General features: G+C 43.1%; 1 protein-coding gene across 1 annotated transcript in view; it reads left to right on the top strand.

Moving 5' to 3' along the window:
• The window catches only part of LOC133482564 (alpha-2-macroglobulin-like protein 1), a 32,356-nt gene extending 13,051 nt beyond the window's left edge, over positions 1 to 19,305 (top strand). The window contains exons 18-36 of the mRNA XM_061782834.1: positions 143 to 275; positions 410 to 635; positions 1,092 to 1,218; positions 5,865 to 5,986; positions 6,462 to 6,513; positions 7,411 to 7,494; positions 7,584 to 7,760; positions 8,630 to 8,711; positions 10,864 to 11,020; positions 11,125 to 11,199; positions 12,566 to 12,728; positions 13,658 to 13,854; positions 13,926 to 14,141; positions 15,494 to 15,612; positions 16,062 to 16,152; positions 16,244 to 16,312; positions 17,843 to 17,948; positions 18,129 to 18,170; positions 18,844 to 19,305. Of these exons, the coding sequence (XP_061638818.1) occupies positions 143 to 275; positions 410 to 635; positions 1,092 to 1,218; positions 5,865 to 5,986; positions 6,462 to 6,513; positions 7,411 to 7,494; positions 7,584 to 7,760; positions 8,630 to 8,711; positions 10,864 to 11,020; positions 11,125 to 11,199; positions 12,566 to 12,728; positions 13,658 to 13,854; positions 13,926 to 14,141; positions 15,494 to 15,612; positions 16,062 to 16,152; positions 16,244 to 16,312; positions 17,843 to 17,948; positions 18,129 to 18,170; positions 18,844 to 18,860 (2,255 nt within the window). The 3' untranslated portion in view covers positions 18,861 to 19,305. The remainder of the gene's footprint in view (positions 1 to 142; positions 276 to 409; positions 636 to 1,091; positions 1,219 to 5,864; positions 5,987 to 6,461; positions 6,514 to 7,410; positions 7,495 to 7,583; positions 7,761 to 8,629; positions 8,712 to 10,863; positions 11,021 to 11,124; positions 11,200 to 12,565; positions 12,729 to 13,657; positions 13,855 to 13,925; positions 14,142 to 15,493; positions 15,613 to 16,061; positions 16,153 to 16,243; positions 16,313 to 17,842; positions 17,949 to 18,128; positions 18,171 to 18,843) is intronic.
• The last annotated feature ends 417 nt before the right edge of the window (positions 19,306 to 19,722 follow it).

Below are 19,722 nucleotides of genomic sequence, written 5' to 3'. Positions count from 1 at the left end.
CCCGCAGAAAATGGGGAATTGCTGTATTTGAATTTACGAGTGATATTGTTCTCTATTTATTCAAATGTAGTGACAATGACTGTGATCTGACAGCTGATCAATGTGGACTCCAATTAAAGGTACATTTTTCCTCTCTTATTAGAAAATTTTCCGGTTGCCATGGCTTTCAATGTGAAGCGAGGCTCTGGTAGCGGTGAGAAAAATATGGAGGAGAAGAAGGAGACCATTAGAACATCCTTCCCGGAGACGTGGATCTGGGACCTAGTTTCTGTTGGGTAAACAACAAAAAACTTAATTTAATTTTAACAAGTTTTCTCTGTGTCACCGTATAATTTCTTGACTTTTCTAGCCATATTGTTGGAGCTCAAAGCTTTCTGTTTATTTGTCTCTTTTGTGTGCGCGTGAATAGAGGCAATGGTTTAGTGAATGTGGAGAAGACGGTCCCAGACACCATCACCAAGTGGGCTGCTGGAGCTTTCTGTGTCTCCTCTGTGGGCTTCGGTGTGGCGCCCACCACTGCGCTGACGGTCTTCCAGCCCTTCTTCGTCAGTCTGACGCTGCCCTTCTCTGTCATCCGTGGGGAAGTGTTTACTCTAAAAGCCACCGTCTTCAACTATCTCTCCAAATGCATCATGGTAAACATCAATTAGTTAGCGATGGAATAAAAGCAATACAATTTTGAATAGGATTCAAAATAATTGAAGTTTGGTTGTTTTATGAAATCTAACATCCCTTTCTTGGATCACCTACTTTTTAAGCACATCATAGCATTGGTAGAGCAGCCGCAATACCTCTTGTGGTGTTAAGCTGTGTGCACCGCATTGCCTGGACAAACCCTCCGTAAATAGCGGCGAATACACCGGCTATTTAAATGAACACACACACATTAACATTGACACTAATGTAAAAATTCTTCCACATTTTATGCTGTTTTTCTGGTGGTGTGCATGTTATGGCACCACATATGACTGTTGGAATTATAACTTGCTTTTTCCACCCACACGCAAGGCGCAACCAGATCCTCCTGAACTCATTGATTTATTCTCCTGTAATTGTTTGCTGACAGATACTGTCTGTGTGTGTGTCTGCAGGTGAAAGTTACGCTCGCTCAGTCTGAGATGTATAACTTCAGGAACTGCGATGGCTGCCAGTACAGTGTGTGTCTATGCGGTGATGAGAGCAGAACCTTCACTTGGATTGTCACTCCAACTGCCCTTGGTAATAATGACTACATCACTTGAAATGATTTTGGCTTCCACATCTCATTTTGAATCATGTGATGTCCAGTAAATTCTTCATTATTTCATGGTATTCGAACTTACAGGTTGTGGTATTCAATTCGATCTTGACTCTGAATATTTTGTTCTTTGATTTGAACTTTTTAAACATTTTCTTAAATGTTAAAATATTGTATTAGTTATAATCCCTCAAGAGGAAATTCAATTTACACTATGCTGTATATATTTTTTTGGTTGGACACCACACAAAGAACTAGAACATATGAAAGCACTCATCATATTTTAAATACACCCGATATCTGAACTGAAAACGAGCAAGGATATGAAAAGACGTGATATGTGAGACAGAATATCAAGAAGTTGTAGATAGTTTCCGAACTATAATTGAGGTAAAGTACATTAGTGGAGGCAGCATGCACTGAGGCTAGTCTGGCTTACTTGGATATTGATATTGTTCAAGTTAAAAGTAGTCATCACAATCATTTCGAGCAGCTGTTCGCAAACATTTTCCACCATGTACAACCTCAAAGAATACCTAGCGCTCCAAGTACCACCATAGACGTAAAACTAGTATCCATCCATCCATCCATTCTCTACCGCTTATCCGGGTCGGGTCGCGGGGGCAGTAGCTTCAGCAGGGACGCCCAGACTACCCTCTCCCCAGCCACTTCATCCAGCTCTTCCGGGGGGATCCCGAGGCGTTCCCAGGCCAGCCGAAGGATGTAGTCTCTCCAGCGCGTCCTGGGTCGTCCCCGGGGTCTCCTCCCGGTGGGAAATGCCCGGAACACCTCACCAGGGAGGCGTCCGGGAGGCATCCGAATCAGATGCCCCAGCCACCTCATCTGGCTCCTATCAATGCGGAGGAGTAGCGGCTCTACTCTGAGATCCTCCCGGATGACCGAGCTTCTCACCCTATCTCTAAGGGAGAGCCCGGACACCCTGCGGAGGAAACTCATTTCGGCCGCTTGTATCCGGAATCTTGTTCTTTCGGTCACGACCCACAGCTCATGACCATAGGTGAGGGTAGGAACGAAGATCGACCGGTAAATTGAGAGCTTCGCCTTTCGGCTTAGCTCTTTCTTTACCACAACGGACCGATACAAAGTCCGCATCACTGCAGACGCTGCACCGATCCGCCTGTCGATCTCCCGTTCCATTCTTCCCTCACTCGTGAACAAGACCCCAAGATACTTGAATTCCTCCACTTGGGGCAGGATCTCATCCCCGACCTGGAGATGGCATGCCACCCTTTCCCGACTGAGGACCATGGTCTCAGATTTGGAGGTGCTGATTCTCATCCCAGCCGCTTCACACTCGGCTGCGAACTGCTCCAATGAGAGTTGGAGGTCACGGCTTGATGAAGCCAACAGAACCACATCATCTGCAAAAAGCAGAGATGCAATACTGAGGCCACCAAACCGGACCCCCTCTACGCCTCGGCTGCGCCTAGAAATTCTGTCCATAAAAGTTATGAACAGAATCGGCGACAAAGGGCAGCCTTGGCGGAGTCCAACCCTCACCGGGAACGAGTCCGACTTACTGCCGGATATGCGGACCAAACTCTGACTCCGGTCGTACAGGGACCGAACAGCCCGTATCAGGGGGTTCGGTACCCCATACTCCCGAAGCACTCTCCACAGGACTCCCCGAGGGACACGGTCGAACGCCTTCTCCAAGTCCACAAAACACATGTAGACTGGTTGGGCGAACTCCCATGCACCCTCGAGGACCCTGCCGAGGGTGTAGAGCTGGTCCACTGTTCCACGGCCAGGACGAAAACCACACTGCTCCTCCTGAATCTGAGATTCGACTTCCCGACGGACCCTCCTCTCCAGCACCCCTGAATAGACCTTACCAGGGAGGCTGAGCAGTGTGATCCCCCTGTAGTTGGAACACACCCTCCGGTCCCCCTTCTTAAAAAGGGGGACCACCACCCCAGTCTGCCAATCCAGAGGCACTGTCCCCGATGTCCACGCGATGTTGCAGAGGCGTGTCAACCAGGACAGCCCCACAACATCCAGAGCCTTTAGGAACTCCGGGCGAATCTCATCCACCCCCGGGGCCCTGCCACCGAGGAGCTTTTTAACTACCTCGGTGACCTCAAACCCAGAGATAGGAGAGCCCGCCTCAGAGAACCCACACTCTGCTTCCCCATGGGAAGGCGTGTCGGTGGAATTGAGGAGGTCTTCGAAGTATTCTCCCCACCGACTCACAACGTCCCGAGTCGAGGTCAGCAGCGCCCCATCCCCACTATACACAGTGTTGGTGGTGCACTGCTTTCCTCTCCTGAGACGTCGGATGGTGGACCAGAATTTCCTCGAAGCCGTCCGGAATTCTTTCTCCATGGCCTCACCGAACTCCTCCCATGCCCGGGTTTTTGCTTCAGCGACCACCAGAGCTGCATTCCGCTTGGCCAGCCGGTACCCATCAGCTGCCTCAGGAGTCCCACAGGCCAAAAAGGCCCGATAGGACTCCTTCTTCAGCTTGACGGCATCCCTCACCGTTGGTGTCCACCAACGGGTTCGGGGATTGCCGCCACGACAGGCACCGACCACCTTACGGCCACAGCTCCGGTCGGCCGCCTCAGCAATGGAGGCGCGGAACATGGTCCACTCGGACTCGATGTCCCCCGCCTCCCCCGGAACATGAGCAAAGTTCTGTCGGAGGTGGGAGTTGAAACTCCTTCTGACAGGGGATTCTGCCATACGTTCCCAGCAGACCCTCACAATACGTTTGGACCTGCCACGTCGGACCGGCATCTTCCCCCACCATCGGAGCCAACTCACCACCAGGTGGTGATCAGTTGACAGCTCCGCCCCTCTCTTCACCCGAGTGTCCAAGACATGCGGCCGCAAGTCCGATGACACGACCACAAAGTCGATCATCGAACTGCGACCTAGGGTGTCCTGGTGCCAAGTGCACGTGTGGACACCCTTATGCTTGAACATGGTGTTCGTTATGGACAATCCGTGACGAGCACAGAAGTCCAATAACAGAACACCGCTCGGGTTCTGATCGGGGGGGCCGTTCCTCCCAATCGCGCCCTTCCAGGTCTCACTGTCATTGCCCACGTGAGCATTGAAGTCCCCCAACAGAACAATGGAGTCCCCAGCGGGAGCACTCTCCAGCACCCCCTCCAAGGACTCCAAAAAGGGTGGGTACTCTGAACTGCTGTTTGGTGCATAGGCACAAACAACAGTCAGGACCCGTCCCCCCACCCGAAGGCGGAGGGAGGCTACCCTCTCGTCCACCGGGGTGAACCCCAACGTACAGGCGCCGAGCCGGGGGGCAATAAGTATACCCACACCTGCTCGGCGCCTCTCACCATGGGCAACTCCAGAGTGGAAGAGAGTCCAACCCCTCTCGAGAGGACTGGTACCAGAGCCCCAGGTGTGTGTGGAGGCGAGTCCGACTATATCGAGTCGGAACTTCTCGACCTCACACACCAGCTCGGGCTCCTTCCCTGCCAGAGAGGTGACATTCCACGTCCCTAGAGCCAGCTTCTGTAGCCGGGGATCGGATCGCCAAGGTCCCCGCCTTCGGCCACCGCCCAGCTCACACTGCACCCGACCCCTATGGCCCCTCCCACAGGTGGTGAGCCCATGGGAAGGGGGACCCACGTTACCCTTTCGGGCTGTGCCCGGCCGGGCCCCATGGGTGCAGGCCCGGCCACCAGGCGCTCGCCTTCGAGCCCCACCACCAGGCCTGGCTCCAGTGGGGGGCCCCGGTGGCCCACGTCCGGGCAAGGGAAAACAAAGTCCATTGTTTGTCGTCATCATTAGGGGTCTTTGAGCCGTGCTTTGTCTGGTCCCTCACCTAGGACCTGTTTGTCATGGGTGACCCTGCCAGGGGCATAAAGCCCCAGACAACTTAGCTCCTAGGATCACTGGGACACACAAACCCCTCCACCACGACAAGGTGACGGCTCAAGGAGGGGTAAAAGTAGTATAGGAGAAAAAAAAGGGTACTTAAGTACACCTCTATTTTGGATCATTTGAAAAAAAAAACATGCAATATCCCATATTATATTGCAAATGTTTCTCCATGAGTTGAGCCATAAAAAATTAAAATAAAAAATACAAATGGATGATTGTCATTTATACCCTATGAATGGTATGTTACCGTGTGTACCGAGGGAAAACTATGTGAAACAAAACTGGATGGATTACGGTACAAACGTTGTATTTGGAGCACAAGCTGGCCGGATAGCGGAGGAGTTTGAATTGCTTCCATCAAGCGGCGATGAGGACGAGGCGCTGCTGAATGTCAAATCGTGCTGCTCCATCTCCTCTTCGAGCCATGCTGACAATCACTTGTACTAACACGTCAGGTAGCATCTCTGATGAAACACTTGGAAACCTTTTCCTCAGGGTCTGATCTGTACTTGGCCTCAGTGAGAGCAATTTTGGGCTGAGATAAAGAGGTATGGGGAGAGTGCGCATTATAAGGAAACAAATGGGGTTTTTAATGACGGTGAATAAGACAGAAATCTGGGGGAGAAAACAAGATTCAGAGGAGGTGGGCACGATAAACCCGAAAAAAAAATTGGACTGGATTTGTTGAAGGCTGGACTGAAGATGCATGCCTTAACATGACCTCTGAATAAGACTGTTTGTTTGCACAAAGGCAAGGTCGACCTGAAGGTGAGCGCCGAGGCCCTGAAGACCAACTTGCTGTGTGGCAATGAGGTGGCTTCTGTCCCTGACGTTGGCCGTATTGACACCGTGGTCCGCAGCCTGCTGGTGGAGGTTAGTACCTCTCAGACACAATGTACTGTATATTGTCATTTCAAAGCACAACAAATCGAACCCAGTCTTAATATTATTGCATTATCATACAATACAACTACTGTAGTACAAAGTTCTTACCCAATAAAAAATAGTTTCAACAGACAAGGAACACAAACAGCTGACATTACATACGTGATTGATGATAAATGTCAGGAAATAAAATAATAATCATAAACAAAATAAAACATGACAGAGAATGACTGCCCAAACTGGAGCCCTTTACATGTTTTATTCCTTTCAGCAGCATGGCCTCTCTTCAGTGCAATCCGTTTAAAAATAATTACGTTCATAATAATTGAATTGAACACAGATGATCTCCAATTAATAAGGTGCACAAAGGATATATCATCCTCTAGATGAACTACGTGTAATTTGAAGAGTGTCTCTGTAATGCATTCCAGTTGAACATTTTCTACGTCGGTCTCCCATCTAGGCTGAAGGAACGCCTCAGTCAGTGAGTCACAACGCGCTCCTCTGTCCTGCAGGTGAGCTTTCCCATGTACAAGTTGTTTGGAAAATCTCAGACGCAATTTTGGGGGTTTGAATTCAACTCTGACATTTTGCAGCTCCTTGTTTTACACACACGAGAGTTTGACAAATGAATATTCATTGTCATTTTGTCTCGAAATAGCAACTTGGTTTGTCTCTATTGTTTGTGTGCGACCTAATTGCTACAGTTTTTTATATTAACTTGTAACTTTGGTTGTAATTGATAGTTATTAAATCATTTCTTCCCATTAAATTATCAGGATAATCCTCACATTGATGGAAAAAGATGAGTCCCATTTGGCTATAATAAATGAAAGATCCTTAAAGATCCAATTAAACTTGTTCAGACGCTCTTATCGCAGTCTCGTCTCATCAGATATGAACACAATTTGCTCTTTGTGTGCAGGATCACAAGCTGTAATGACAAACCACAAATGCAAGTCACGCAATTGGCTGCAGTTTGAATTTAACATGGAAAATCCCATTTCACACGGTCTTATCAGATGAGGTTGTAATTTTTCATCTTGTCCCTTTTGGATCGAGATGAAATTTGAATGCTTAATGAAACTTTACCTCCGTCCCAGATCTTAGATTGTAGCAGTTCTTGTTTAAATTCATTATTATTCTTTACTATAGTAACTTAAAGCAGTTTAATTCCTGCTGTACATTTGTTGCTTGTATTACACCGCAACACAAAGAAACAGAACAACAACATTATGGTAGTATTTTGAAAATGTGAGTCTTGGTGTGAGTTCTCCCATTAGAGATGGAAACCTTTTTGGCCATATGGGATGAAATTGTTGGTATTTATTACTAAAGCACAAGTGGCCAGTATTTGTTCAAAGGTAAGTGATGACACTCACTCACTCGTTTTCTATATGTTTTGTTTTCAGGGGGACAAGTGGAAAAGAAAATCTCTCTTGTGTTGCCAGAGATGTTTGTTGCTGGATCTGCCAGAGCCACTGTCTCTGTACTGGGTAAAAATACCTGTTGTTATGCTCTCAGACAGCATTTTCATCGAGGTCGTCGACATAGAACCCTCCCTCATGAGATTTTTTTACTGAAGGTGACCTGATGGGCCGAGCCATTAAGAACCTGGACCAACTCCTGGCAATGCCATATGGCTGTGGAGAGCAGAACATGTTGAAGTTTGCTCCCAACATCTTCATTCTCAACTACCTGAAAAGCACAGGTCAACTGACTGCTGAGATTCTGGACAAAGCGACGCGCTTCCTCGAGAGCGGTGAGTCATCATTCCCACTTTTAAAGAAGGGTTCACAAAACAAGACTTTCCAAAACAGATCAACATATGGTACAGAAAAAGGCAAGGTCATTTTCATCATCAAAACAGCTTGAAAAGTACGCTATGCTAAGTAGGTAGTTTAAATCGACCCGATAATGAATGTGTAAATATTTCTTTGCTACTTGTTAACATGACCTTGAATAATTATGAATACATGTGGCATAATTCAGACACATATTGTTTGCATACATTATGACAAGTGATTCTCAACGGATGGTACGTGCACCACTAGTGGTATGTGGGCTCCCTCTAGTGGTATGATAAAGAATCACTGCACAGTTCAGTTGTATTTAACGTCAACATTTTGGATTTGGATTATTATTATTTTTTTAATACTTTATTTAGGTGCAAGTTTTATTTAACCTTTTTTTTTTTTTTTTACTTTATTTAGGTGCAATACAGTTTGACTGAATGCTTTTTTAATTACAGTGTTTCCTATAATTAAGTGCACTGTTAATGTTGAAACTGTATGTAATGTCACAATGGCTTACAATAATAGTCTCGTCACCTGTGTCTCGTTTTTGATGAACACCTGGGTCTACTATGCTACTGTATTTTACTTGTGGTATGATAGTGGTACTTTTTGCAGCTCAGTATTTTTTTTAGGTGGGTGGAACTTGTAAAACGTTTTGAGAACTTCTCCATTATGGACATACAATTGTAGTCATTTTTAAAAACTTGCAGCCATAATTCTAAACCTAGAGGAGAGATGGCATTTTGTGCAAGTGAAACACAATGAGGCCATATTTCCTGCAGCGTGTGTTCACAATCGAGAATGTGACATGCATTTGTGCGTATGTGTGTTCCAGGATACCAAAGGGAGCTCATCTACAAGCATGACGATGGCTCCTACAGTGCCTTTGGGAAAAGCGATAAATCTGGCAACACCTGGTCAGTAGAAAAGCAGAGGGGCTAATCAGTGATGGTGCTTTGTAGCAATTAAAAAGGATTGGCATTTTGAAAGAAAAATCAAACATGGCTCAGTTGTGGAAACAGTGTTGAGTATCGAGCATATTGAAAGTTGTAAAGAGCAATACAAATGAAAGCCCATTTACCATTGAAAATAGAAATAATCCTTTCCAGCGTCCATCTGTCGCCTTCTTAAAACCTTAAACTGTTGAGCAATTGGACAATGTAAACAGGCATACAAGTATAAAAAGACAATAACAATTGAAAAATAAATCACCATTATTTATACAAAATATAATGTAAATTACTTCTTTTTTAAAAAAAAAAACAAACAGATCTCAATCCAGTTTTTCTTTTTTTTGTTTATTTACACATTTATTTACAATTTAAAATTACAACATACACTCAAAATCCCACAATGCGGTGAATTAGGCGCGATATGAAAATGAAAAGAAATCCGCAATGGACTGAATCTGCAATAGATAAGCCGCCATTTAGCGAGGGAACACTGTATTTAACCTTAATACACAAAAGTTAAGCACAATGAACAGGAAAAAGAAAAAAAGAATTATACTTGGCTCGCTGTTAACTTAGATGACTGGTAGTATATTGTATATGCAGAGGGATATTAGTCTTTGTGACATGACTCGCCTTCCAAGCAGTTAAGGTCTTCATCCGTGGTACTGGTGTTACATTGTGACTGTTTGAAAACTTTTATTAATTCATCTGGCATTGTTTCACTTTTTACTGTCACAAAAATATTTATATTGTATTTGAGCCTCTCGCCGTATGTCACATTTAGCCTTGATGGTGATCTGAAAAGACCAAAAATACCAGAATAAATGATGTAACACACAATACAGTGCAGTTGCATCAGATGTCATAGAACATTTTTCAGTACTTAGCACTTTGTTGTACAGTGACTTTATTAAGCTTAAAGTTCACACTTAATTTGATGTGAGACTAAAAATGGCACCCATGAGGCAAGCGTACACATCTCTGTTTTTGGCACCAGAAAACATCCTAGCCATTTACTTCACGAGGAAGCTGCCAGAAAATGTTAATATTTCCTTTAAATTGGCTTAAAGCACATCGCTGGGGGGGATTTAACAATCGTTTTGGTTTTGCTGAAAGGATGCCGGGCAGTTTGGCACTTGGCGAGTATGTATGGGGGTGGCTGTTTGTGGAAACAAGGACTCAAGTGTCCAATCACATTAATATTTGCGACAAAAGATTAGACGAAACAGCTTGAATGTGTTGTTTTCTTGAAGTAATGTAGGACTGTAATGAGGGCAAAACAAGTTTGTTCACATTCATCACATCAGGCAGCTTTACAAGAGTTGGGGGTGTTGTGTGAACAAATAATAATAATAATCATCATTATAATAATAGCTTATAGCGCCTTTCAAGGGATTCAAAGATGCTTGAACCTTAAAGTAACAGGAAGTACATCCAATTGTACCCAGGGAGCGTTAAATCAAACAAAGGGTGGGTTTTATGCGGTTGCCGGTTCCCCCAAAGTTAATAAAACGATTAATTTATTTTCCTTAACTCAGGAATATGTCACTATCTATAACTTCAAACTCCACTTTACATTACGATTGTGGCGCTCCCCCAAATTTTGAATCGTAATAACATCACCAACCAAGTATGCATTGAGGAAAACGTCCTCGTCACAGCCCAAATGAATGTAATCTTAAACCGAGCACTCTGGCGGAATCGGAGAGTGTTTCACTTCATAAGAGGGATTGTGTTTACACAGTTAATATGGACACTACTAGAATTAGTATTCCTGTTCATTTCTGGCTGCATTCATAACAGTATTGCAGTGGCATCCTGGAGTGTCACAATATTCATTCATTCAGCTTGCGTACCGCTTATCCTCACATTGTTAGGATATTTCATTGATTTCGTACGATATTTTAGTTCGCACTCAAAAGCATTGCTGCCCCTCTGTCTGATTCAGCTGAACTCTTTTGTAGACACAGAGGCTTCATATCATACACAAGGTCATTATGTAATTGTTATATGGCTGGGTTCATTTCGGGGTTACCGCCACAGGCACACTGTGCTTTGATTTGTTTTCAAAAGTGTGTATGTGTGTGTGTGTGCGCGTGTGTCTGTCTCTCTCTAGGCTGACCGCCTTTGTGATGAAGTCATTTGGGGGGGCGAGGCCTTACATCTTTGTAGATCCCAAGCACGTTATGGAAGCCAAGAAATGGTTGTACTCTAAGCAGGGGCGTGATGGCTGCATCAGATCTGTGGGGAAACTCTTCCACAATGGCATGAAGGTAATGATGTCAGTGTGGCCATTGACATGCTTGCACTGCTGTCCCTGTATGTTAGTTTAGTGTTTTACAAAGCAATACGAATGCATATTTTACTGTCCCATCAGGGAGGAGTGAGCGACGACGTGTCCCTGACGGCTTACGTCGTTGCCGCCCTGTTAGAACTGGACTCCGACACAAAAGTGAGTCAAACGTCGCTCCCCTTTTGTATCCAACACTTGGAACCCAACCTCTTGTGATGCCATGTTTTGCTTGATCTTCATTTTAAATGGGTTAATACGTCCATATTTTTGTATTTATTAATCCCGCCTTGCCTGCTGGGTTCGTACTGTAGCTGTTCGCTGTTGATGATTCTCAAAAGATCCTCTTCAAACTTTATACAGTATATCGGACACAAGATGTTTGAGGCAGTAGGGGTCAAATGTCATAACAGCGCTTGCTTCTTGTTCGCACTCATTGCAACTCGGGATGGCCATTTGACAAAATTTCACGATGGGGAAAAGTTAATGATAGCGTTTTAGTTTATGTATTTATTTATTCAACAGCACCTCTCTTGCTTGCATTCAAGTATTGCTAAGTTACATGTTTTCTATGAATTATTTTTCCACAAACAATTCCCATTCTTAATATGCTGGTGGCATGGTATTGTCAAAATACCCCTGGGATCTCAAATTACAGTGCACTTAACATTGTCTTTGACAACCTGGTTGAAATCACTCTATAATAGATTACAACACAGTGGAAAAATGGGTGTTAAGTCTTAAAGGCGAAGAACAAGAGCCTGCTTGGAGTGACCTCCGTGACAAGCAAAGGAGCGGCAGATCATCTTCAGCGGTTAATCCTTGGCTAAGTGCTAGGCTCTGGTTCTTTGCCTTTGATCCTGGACACCCACTCTTTGACTGTGCTGCAGCCTATTACAGCTTCCCCATAGACATTTTGCAACCTTTTGAAAATGTTTGGTGATGGTTCTCGTTCCAAAGCAAGAAATTCCATCAAGTTCTCTGCTTCTGATTGGCATCCAACAATAATATCATTTCCAAAGCACAGCAAGAGGACAGGCTTATACAACACAACATGGCATGTTTAGGCATCTGGAAGTTGCACCCAGGGATGAACCAAGTTTGTGCAAGTCCGCAATTCTCTTCCAGATATCTTGGGCGTTTATTTAGTTTTTTTTTAACTTTCTCATGATATCACACAAAGAAGCAGTGGGTCTTAGGTGTGCCTCGTTAAAATACATCCACAGATATGGCTCTAATTAAGCTTCCAAAGAAATAACATCATCGTCTGGCTTTTCCCAAATTGTTTATAAAGGCCTCGTAATGTTACTGTATAAAAAAAATAATTCTCATTTTTCGGGCATTTAGCGAATAGAAATAATTTTGGTAATCCTAATTGACCAAAACAGGTTTAGTCTGATTTGATGCCAGAAAGTTGGAAAAAAAAGCATGTACAGTATTTACAGTATAGGCGGTGTCACCAGTCACATTATGAGTTCACTCTTGAGACTACTCAATCCCTCATATCTTTGTGTGTGTTTTATGACAGGATCCTGTGATCCAGAGGTGTTTGGGCTGTCTGAAAGAGGCAGCCGGCCAAATGGACAATTTGTACACCACAGCGCTGATGGCCTACACCTTCACTCTGGCTAGGGACGAGGCGATGAGGCTCAAGCTTGTCAGCTACCTGCACCAGCAGTCCAGTACAATGGGTACATCATCGTGTTACACACATGACGCAATGTCGGATTCCTTTCAAATCTCCTTTCATTTTTGTTGAATGGAAACGGCTCCAAGTATGTACACTGCAGTTATACTCCACTCTTAATTTATAAACACAGTGATAAAGAGGAATTACATCTGACAGTATCAATCAAAACTGACCTTTATAATATCACAATGTTTGATACAGCTCTTGTACTGTATATCTCATTAGATTGTGCAAGTCGCTGTACAGTATGTGTCTGTTCAAATGGTACATAGGCCTGTAGGAGATGGGATTCGTTGTGGTCATCTTGACCCGAGCATCTGTCTCAAAATTAGGTAACCAAAGGTAATATATAGCTGACATGATAATACACTGCAGTTTTACATCACTGTAACTAAAGGCATAGTGAACTTAAATTGTTCATCAAAATTGAGGATTATGACCGGTATTTTTTTTTTAAACGTAATTGTCGCGCTCGTTCTGTTGTTCTTAGTTGTCCCTGTTTTGGGAAGAAGAAAAAAAACCACAGTTACAGTATACCCTGAATTCCACATTCCCTGTACCAGTGTTTCCAAATGTTTATTGGGCCATCACTATACTTATATATACTTACATATATAAATATACTAATTATGAATGATGTATGTATCCGCACTAATTATGTACCTTCTGGAATCTAGTGGAAGAACATTTAATTTTTCGGCCTGTCGCTATACGTCATAGATGACCAAAGATGCATTATTTGGAGGGAAAAAAATATTTTTAGACCAATGAAGTACAATTGTATCATTTCCAGCAGCACACTTGATCCCTGCCCTATACTGCACTTTTTATTGCTCTCAGCCTCAGTACTTAATGGTTAGCAAAGAGCTCAATGTCATGTTTCCCAGTCCTTTCTGTGATACATTTTGATTGCTAATATTCTTGCGGCAGGGGGAACCCGCCACTGGGAGCGAACGGGGGCCTCTATGAAAGGACTGGATTCTCTGGAGGTGGAGATCACTTCCTATGTGCTGCTGGCACTGCTCTCCGGCCCTGTCCTGCCAAATTTTGGTCTAGGCTACAGCTCTGGCATTGTGCGCTGGCTCACACAGCAGCAAAATCCTTACGGCGGTTTTTCTTCAACACAGGTAGGCAAAATTGTGAGAAGTTTCTACCGTACTCGGCAGACTTAATGACTCTGTACTCATATGCTCCTTAGGACACCGTGGTGGCCCTCCAAGCGCTGGCTAAATACGGTGCCGCCACCTATAGCGTTGGAGGCAGGACTGTCGTGACGGTGACGTCATTAGGAGGTCTGAACAAGCAGTTCATAGTTGACCGGAGAAATCGGCTCCTGTACCAGGAGGAGAAGCTGAGCGAAGTCCCCGGAGAGTACACGATCAAAGCAAAGGGACAGAGCTGTGTTCTGGCACAGGTGCGATCTTAGCTGGCAGCTTAGCAGTTTTTAACAAGGCTAATGCTAATGCATGCTAATAATTGTCAGTTACTTTGCTTCGACAATTGTATCCTAGCAGGTTTATTCATTGGTAGCTGGAAATGAAATGGTATGAACATTTCATGTCACGATGACCATGACCAAAATGATCATCGCCATATTGCTCAAAGAAATGTCTGCAAGTCAATCACACATGAAAGCCCGATTGACCTTTTTGACGGCAACCCCCAAAGTGAATTTTCACAAAATTGACAGTACTTGAAATGACTAAAATAGACCGTGATATATTTAATAGTGGTTGGACTGAGAAAACATAAATCATTTAAGGCAGGGGTGTCGAACTCAAATTCAATTTGGGACAAAATTCAAAATTGGGACAAAGTCTTGGGCCAAACTCAATATTTATTGAATATTGACTGTGATTGTGCATGTTATCCCGTTTGAATCTGGAATAAGCAAAACTTTAATATTATAAACACAAGAACTCTAATTTGTAATAGAAGACATCAGTGGTATTTGTTTCTTATTTTGATTCATAAAATAAATAATTTGGTTTCCATCTGTAGCTTTTCAAGGAAATCTTTTTTCAAAGACTAATAACAAAACAACTCCCAACAAATATTGTACTTCAATGAAAATCCAACCTTTCAACTATTAACAGTCCCTGCCATGGAGTAGAAAAAGTGTGGAAAGAAAACATTCTTTCAAATATGTTCTATTCTTTCGGTACAGCCACATTGACTTTGCACACAAGACAAACAAGTCAGTGGGGAGGTGTAAATTTGACGGAGAAGCCTCGGTAGCACTGGGGGGCGCTCGCTGGTCTCGACTGACGCACCAACACACGAACAAAGCATTCTAGGATTTGTAGTATTAGCGGTGCATGCGCTATATACCGACAGGCCAGCTCGAACACATATTTGGGCCAAATAGAATTACATATGGCCCGCGGGCCCGAGTTTGTCACGTGTAAGGATTTAATCAGATCAAATATTTTACGTGATTTCAATTGAAATTGAATTTGGTCTATGTTATGACATTTTATGACTGTTCAACATTCTGGCATTCAAAAACAACAGCAGCTTAATAAAATGGTCGGCACCCAAAAGGGTTCTGCTCGGGAATGTACTTGTACCTTTTTGGGTAGAAGTATGCGTACCCCGGGGTCTAATAATTAGCCCATTAGGGTTCTGTAGTGTAGATTGTACATTGAGGGACATAATTTGACTCCTCCTACATCCCTGTTTTTGATTGTCTCATTTAACATCCTGCAATTGTGAGATGAAAGTGAGGTTTAAGAGCACATGTTGGTCCTTCCTGTCCCCTCACAGATTTCCATGCATTACAACATCCCCCCTCCTCCGGACTTTTCCGCCTTCGACATCTCCGCTAATACCATCTCCAAGTGCAACCCCCCCAAGCCACAGATCATCCTCTTTGTCCATGTCAGGTCAGTGTGTGCGCGTATCTGTCTTTGCCTCGACAGTCATCGACCAGCTTGTCTAATAAACATGTGATTTGCATGCATAAAATGACCTCCAAAGCATGTTGAGCCTAATTGTTTTATCCCGTCTCATATGATACAGTATAATATAATCATTTAATACTGTACAGTACTCTAAAAAGTTATTTTTTTCACAGCTGAGAGGTGTTGGAAAGCTTGAAAGTGTGATTTTGTTTTGGCTCCAAAATGCTGCTGCTATCAGGCCATCTAAATTGAAAGTTTTGTCCTCGTTTTTCTTTGCTTTGTTTCGTTGTATCTTTATTCACTGTTTTTATTTTAGCCCCTTCATGTATTATGAATGAATACATATTTTGATAGCCAAACCAAATGAACTCTTTTTGTCCATAATCTGCAAGAGATGATGAGAGAGAGAAACCATTGCCTTGTGTTTGCAGGTACCAGGGCATGAGAGAGGAGACGAACATGGTCATCATTAACATCAAACTCCTGTCCGGACACATTTTGGATAAAAGCTCTCTGGAGTCGGTGGGTTCATTTGTTCTTCTGCCCTCACATATTTGTGTCACCTGTTGTCATTGGAACTGCGCTGATGGCAGTTTACTGTGTGATGTTCTAGTTAAAGAAAGACCGCTCAGTGAAGCGCGTTGACCTGGATGAAGGTTATATCAACATCTACTTGGACGGGGTAGGAACAATTTGATTATTATTTTTTAAATCTATAAAACCTATACTCTATAAAATGCAGAGTTGGACTGTATCAATGAAAAAGTGCTTCTTTAGCTGTTGTCATTTTTGGTTGTTTTAGTTTCAATACTACTACTCACAAGATGTTAGGGGGTCTTTCGGATTAAAATTGCAGGATGACCGAAAATGCACAACCCTTCACAGGAAAACTCCATTTGACCTCATCGAAACTTTTGAATGCACATGTCCAACTGGACAAGGAGTTGGCTGGATGGCAAAATTAACAACAGGTGTTTGAACCATGAAAATTTCCAATGATGTCCGTTTCTATGACAACCAGCTGATGACACTCTGTGACACTCAAAAAGCTTAGTGGCCACTTCACTCTGAGAAAAATCCAGTTTGAAGCCTTGCAGTGGCGAGTACTGTTGATCAATTGCTACGCGTCATCTTGGTCTCATGATGTCGAAATTTGAACAGCATGATGAAGAGGACTGTTGAAATACTAATTTTAATTGAACCAGGAAGTGTAAATATTCATGGAAGACTCACTGTTGTTAATTTTGCCCTTTATTTTAATACGTAGGGCTCTAGTTTCATAGACTGTGCATCTGGAGCGAAGCGCAAAAACGGGTGGCTCTTGATTTCCGTGCAAATGCAAGGCTCGCGGTGCGTCTTTGCCAATTTGGCAGACCGGTCTGCGCTATGCTCGGCGTTCCGGTGCAGTGAGGGTTCGTTTTGGAGATGTGCACCGGGGGAGTGACAATTTGGTGGCACGAAGTTGGTCTAAACTTACGCCTGGTAAGACCACGTATAAATCTTGGCGCATCTCGTCTAATGCGATTTTGGTGCATTTGATCAGGGCCAGGCAGACAGTTTCTGAGGTCTGTGCACATCTGTGGTGGATGTCAGATGTATTCCATTCTTAAATATGAGAACAGTGAGGCTCAAACCCTCTGAATCATTGTAGAAAACAATTCATTGAACACATTATTATTACAGTGGACCCCCGCAAATTTCGCAGTTGGGCGTCCGCAAGATTTTTCAGTGATTATTTTTCCAGATTTTTGGTTTCTTTTATTTTCCAATTTTTCTTTTTTTCTGAAGGGGGTGGGGGGGGGGGCAACCACGTTTTTTCGTGGAAAACGCTGAGAGGAACCACTTTGATGGGCTGTGAATGAAGTTGGCTGGAGACTCGCCCACAGTGGCGCAGCCCGCCCTTCTAGGATCCCCTAGGTTGCGCTGGTCTACCAAATTACTAACACTGGTCTAACCCGCCCGCCCTTGGCGTACAGTTACGCACACCCGTAACGTCAGATTTGAAAATAGAGCCCAAAAAACGGTTTCCTTCAATTTACTGTGTACTGCTCAGAAGCCACACTATTCGTTTGGAGGATGCAGTTATAACCCTCCCACCTACACACCTTGCAGTAGAAACGCATACCCGATCAGAGATGGTGTGTCATGGCGAGTTGAACTGTGTCCATATGGTCGAAACGCGGCTTCATTGGCGTGTGGTTTGTGTTTTCAGCTGAAGAAAGGTGAGGCGATGGTTTACAGCGTCACACTGGAGGAAGACGTGCCTGTCAGGAACCTGAAAGCAGCTGTGGTCAAAGTGTACGACTACTACCAGACAAGTAAGATCCTCCTGTTATGATCGTCCCCTTTCATGTCATAACACTGGCTTGTATATAGTTGAAAATTGTGCTTGTTTTACTCTGCTGCTACCAACCAGTGACTTAATCTTTGCAGAAAAAAGAAAGTGAACATACTTGTATCCAAAAGTTTAAAGTACTATTATCTTATCTTATTTGCAGGTGATGTGGCCGTGACAGAGTACACGTCCCCCTGTGCAGAGCGTAAGTCACATTGATTTAGTTTTACGCTTGGTTTCGTGGAAATTCAAACCTTGAAGTCTAAAAGTAATTTGACACAATTTGAGGAAAATGCATGACCTCAATTCAGAATAAGCTCTGATAATGTGGTTTGCTTTTTATTTGGCTTTTTGCAACACTTGTCCCCGCCAAAAATGTCTGTGTGTGTATGTATATATATATATATATATATATATATATATATATATATATATACATACACACACACACAAAAACCTACAGCTTAACCATAAACCATACATTTCAAGTTGGACAGTGGTTAACATTGTTACTTTACGTATTATTTTTGTATGTGTTCTGACTACATCAATATCAAGTATTTTGCATTTTTATGACAGTTATATTAAAACGGTAATAAAACAACCTATAGTTATTCAAGGTTTTATGGTGATAGTTAAACGGATTATCAGATCATTTGTATTGTTTCCTGTTGGAAATAGTTTCAAAAGTCCAACAAATTGGAAGTCAACGAGTGCCCTGGAAACAATTTTGACCTCAAGAGATTTCACTCTATTTCAAAATTTAATTTTAATCAACTCAAATAGTAATGCTAGTTGAAAGGCGATCCTTTTGGTTAGGGTTATGCAATACATACTGGGAGACCATATTTCGTAATTGAAATGTGTTTGCTTTGCAGGTGTCAACGAGGTTTAAATGAACATAGAGGAGACTACTCAGATTCTCATCTGGAAGACTCGATGTTCCTCAAACATAGATGTGACTTTTTTTTCCATTGGTGAATTGATTTTAAGGGAATCCCTGTGATTGCAAATGATGTTCTTTTCCTTTTTCTGTGTGTTCCTTTCTTTTAAAAAAATATTGTTTCCTCACCTCAACACTGGAAATGTGTTAACACTTTTAATACACTGAACCCAAGAAAATCAGACTGTGTTGTGTAACAGTTTTAATAGGATTGACAAATCCATGTTTTTAACTCAAAGTGGAGGATAATGCAAGGTACCAATAACTGATTAAATGAATGCTATGTGAGTGGGCGCATTTAGAATGGTGCCGTACCATTTTATAAGTAGATAAAATTCATCACTACAGTACCATACAATTTGAAATGTAACAGTCATGTAATAAAATTGACAAAGCAAAAAAAAAAAGTGTCATAGTGTTTCATTTCAAGTCTACTTCCATCTTGGCACCTTCTTCTATACACTATATTTTTATGTATTTTTTTTTTTCAATACAGATTAAATCAGTACATCATATATCGACAGACAGGATTTAACAGCCTGTCAGCTTGTCAAATTTGGTTTCCACACAGGAAGAGTAAAGGCAAGGAAGACATAAGGTTTTCAGACAATTGATAAAAGGTAAACGTCACTATCTGAGGATCAACAACCTTCAATTATCATGACCATCCTACTCAGCTAGAAGCAGTCCCATGTCCTCCTCTGCTTGCTACAAACTGGCACATTCATGCCAGATCTGTCGACTGACAAATTCATGGTCAACACAGACACCAACATCAAGCCACTCTCGTGTCGTACGCTCAGAATCACAGTGG

This window comes from Phyllopteryx taeniolatus, chromosome 8, assembly GCF_024500385.1.
Source record: "Phyllopteryx taeniolatus isolate TA_2022b chromosome 8, UOR_Ptae_1.2, whole genome shotgun sequence".
Classification (NCBI taxonomy): domain Eukaryota; kingdom Metazoa; phylum Chordata; class Actinopteri; order Syngnathiformes; family Syngnathidae; genus Phyllopteryx; species Phyllopteryx taeniolatus.
This window is presented reverse-complemented; position numbering and strand designations above follow the sequence as displayed.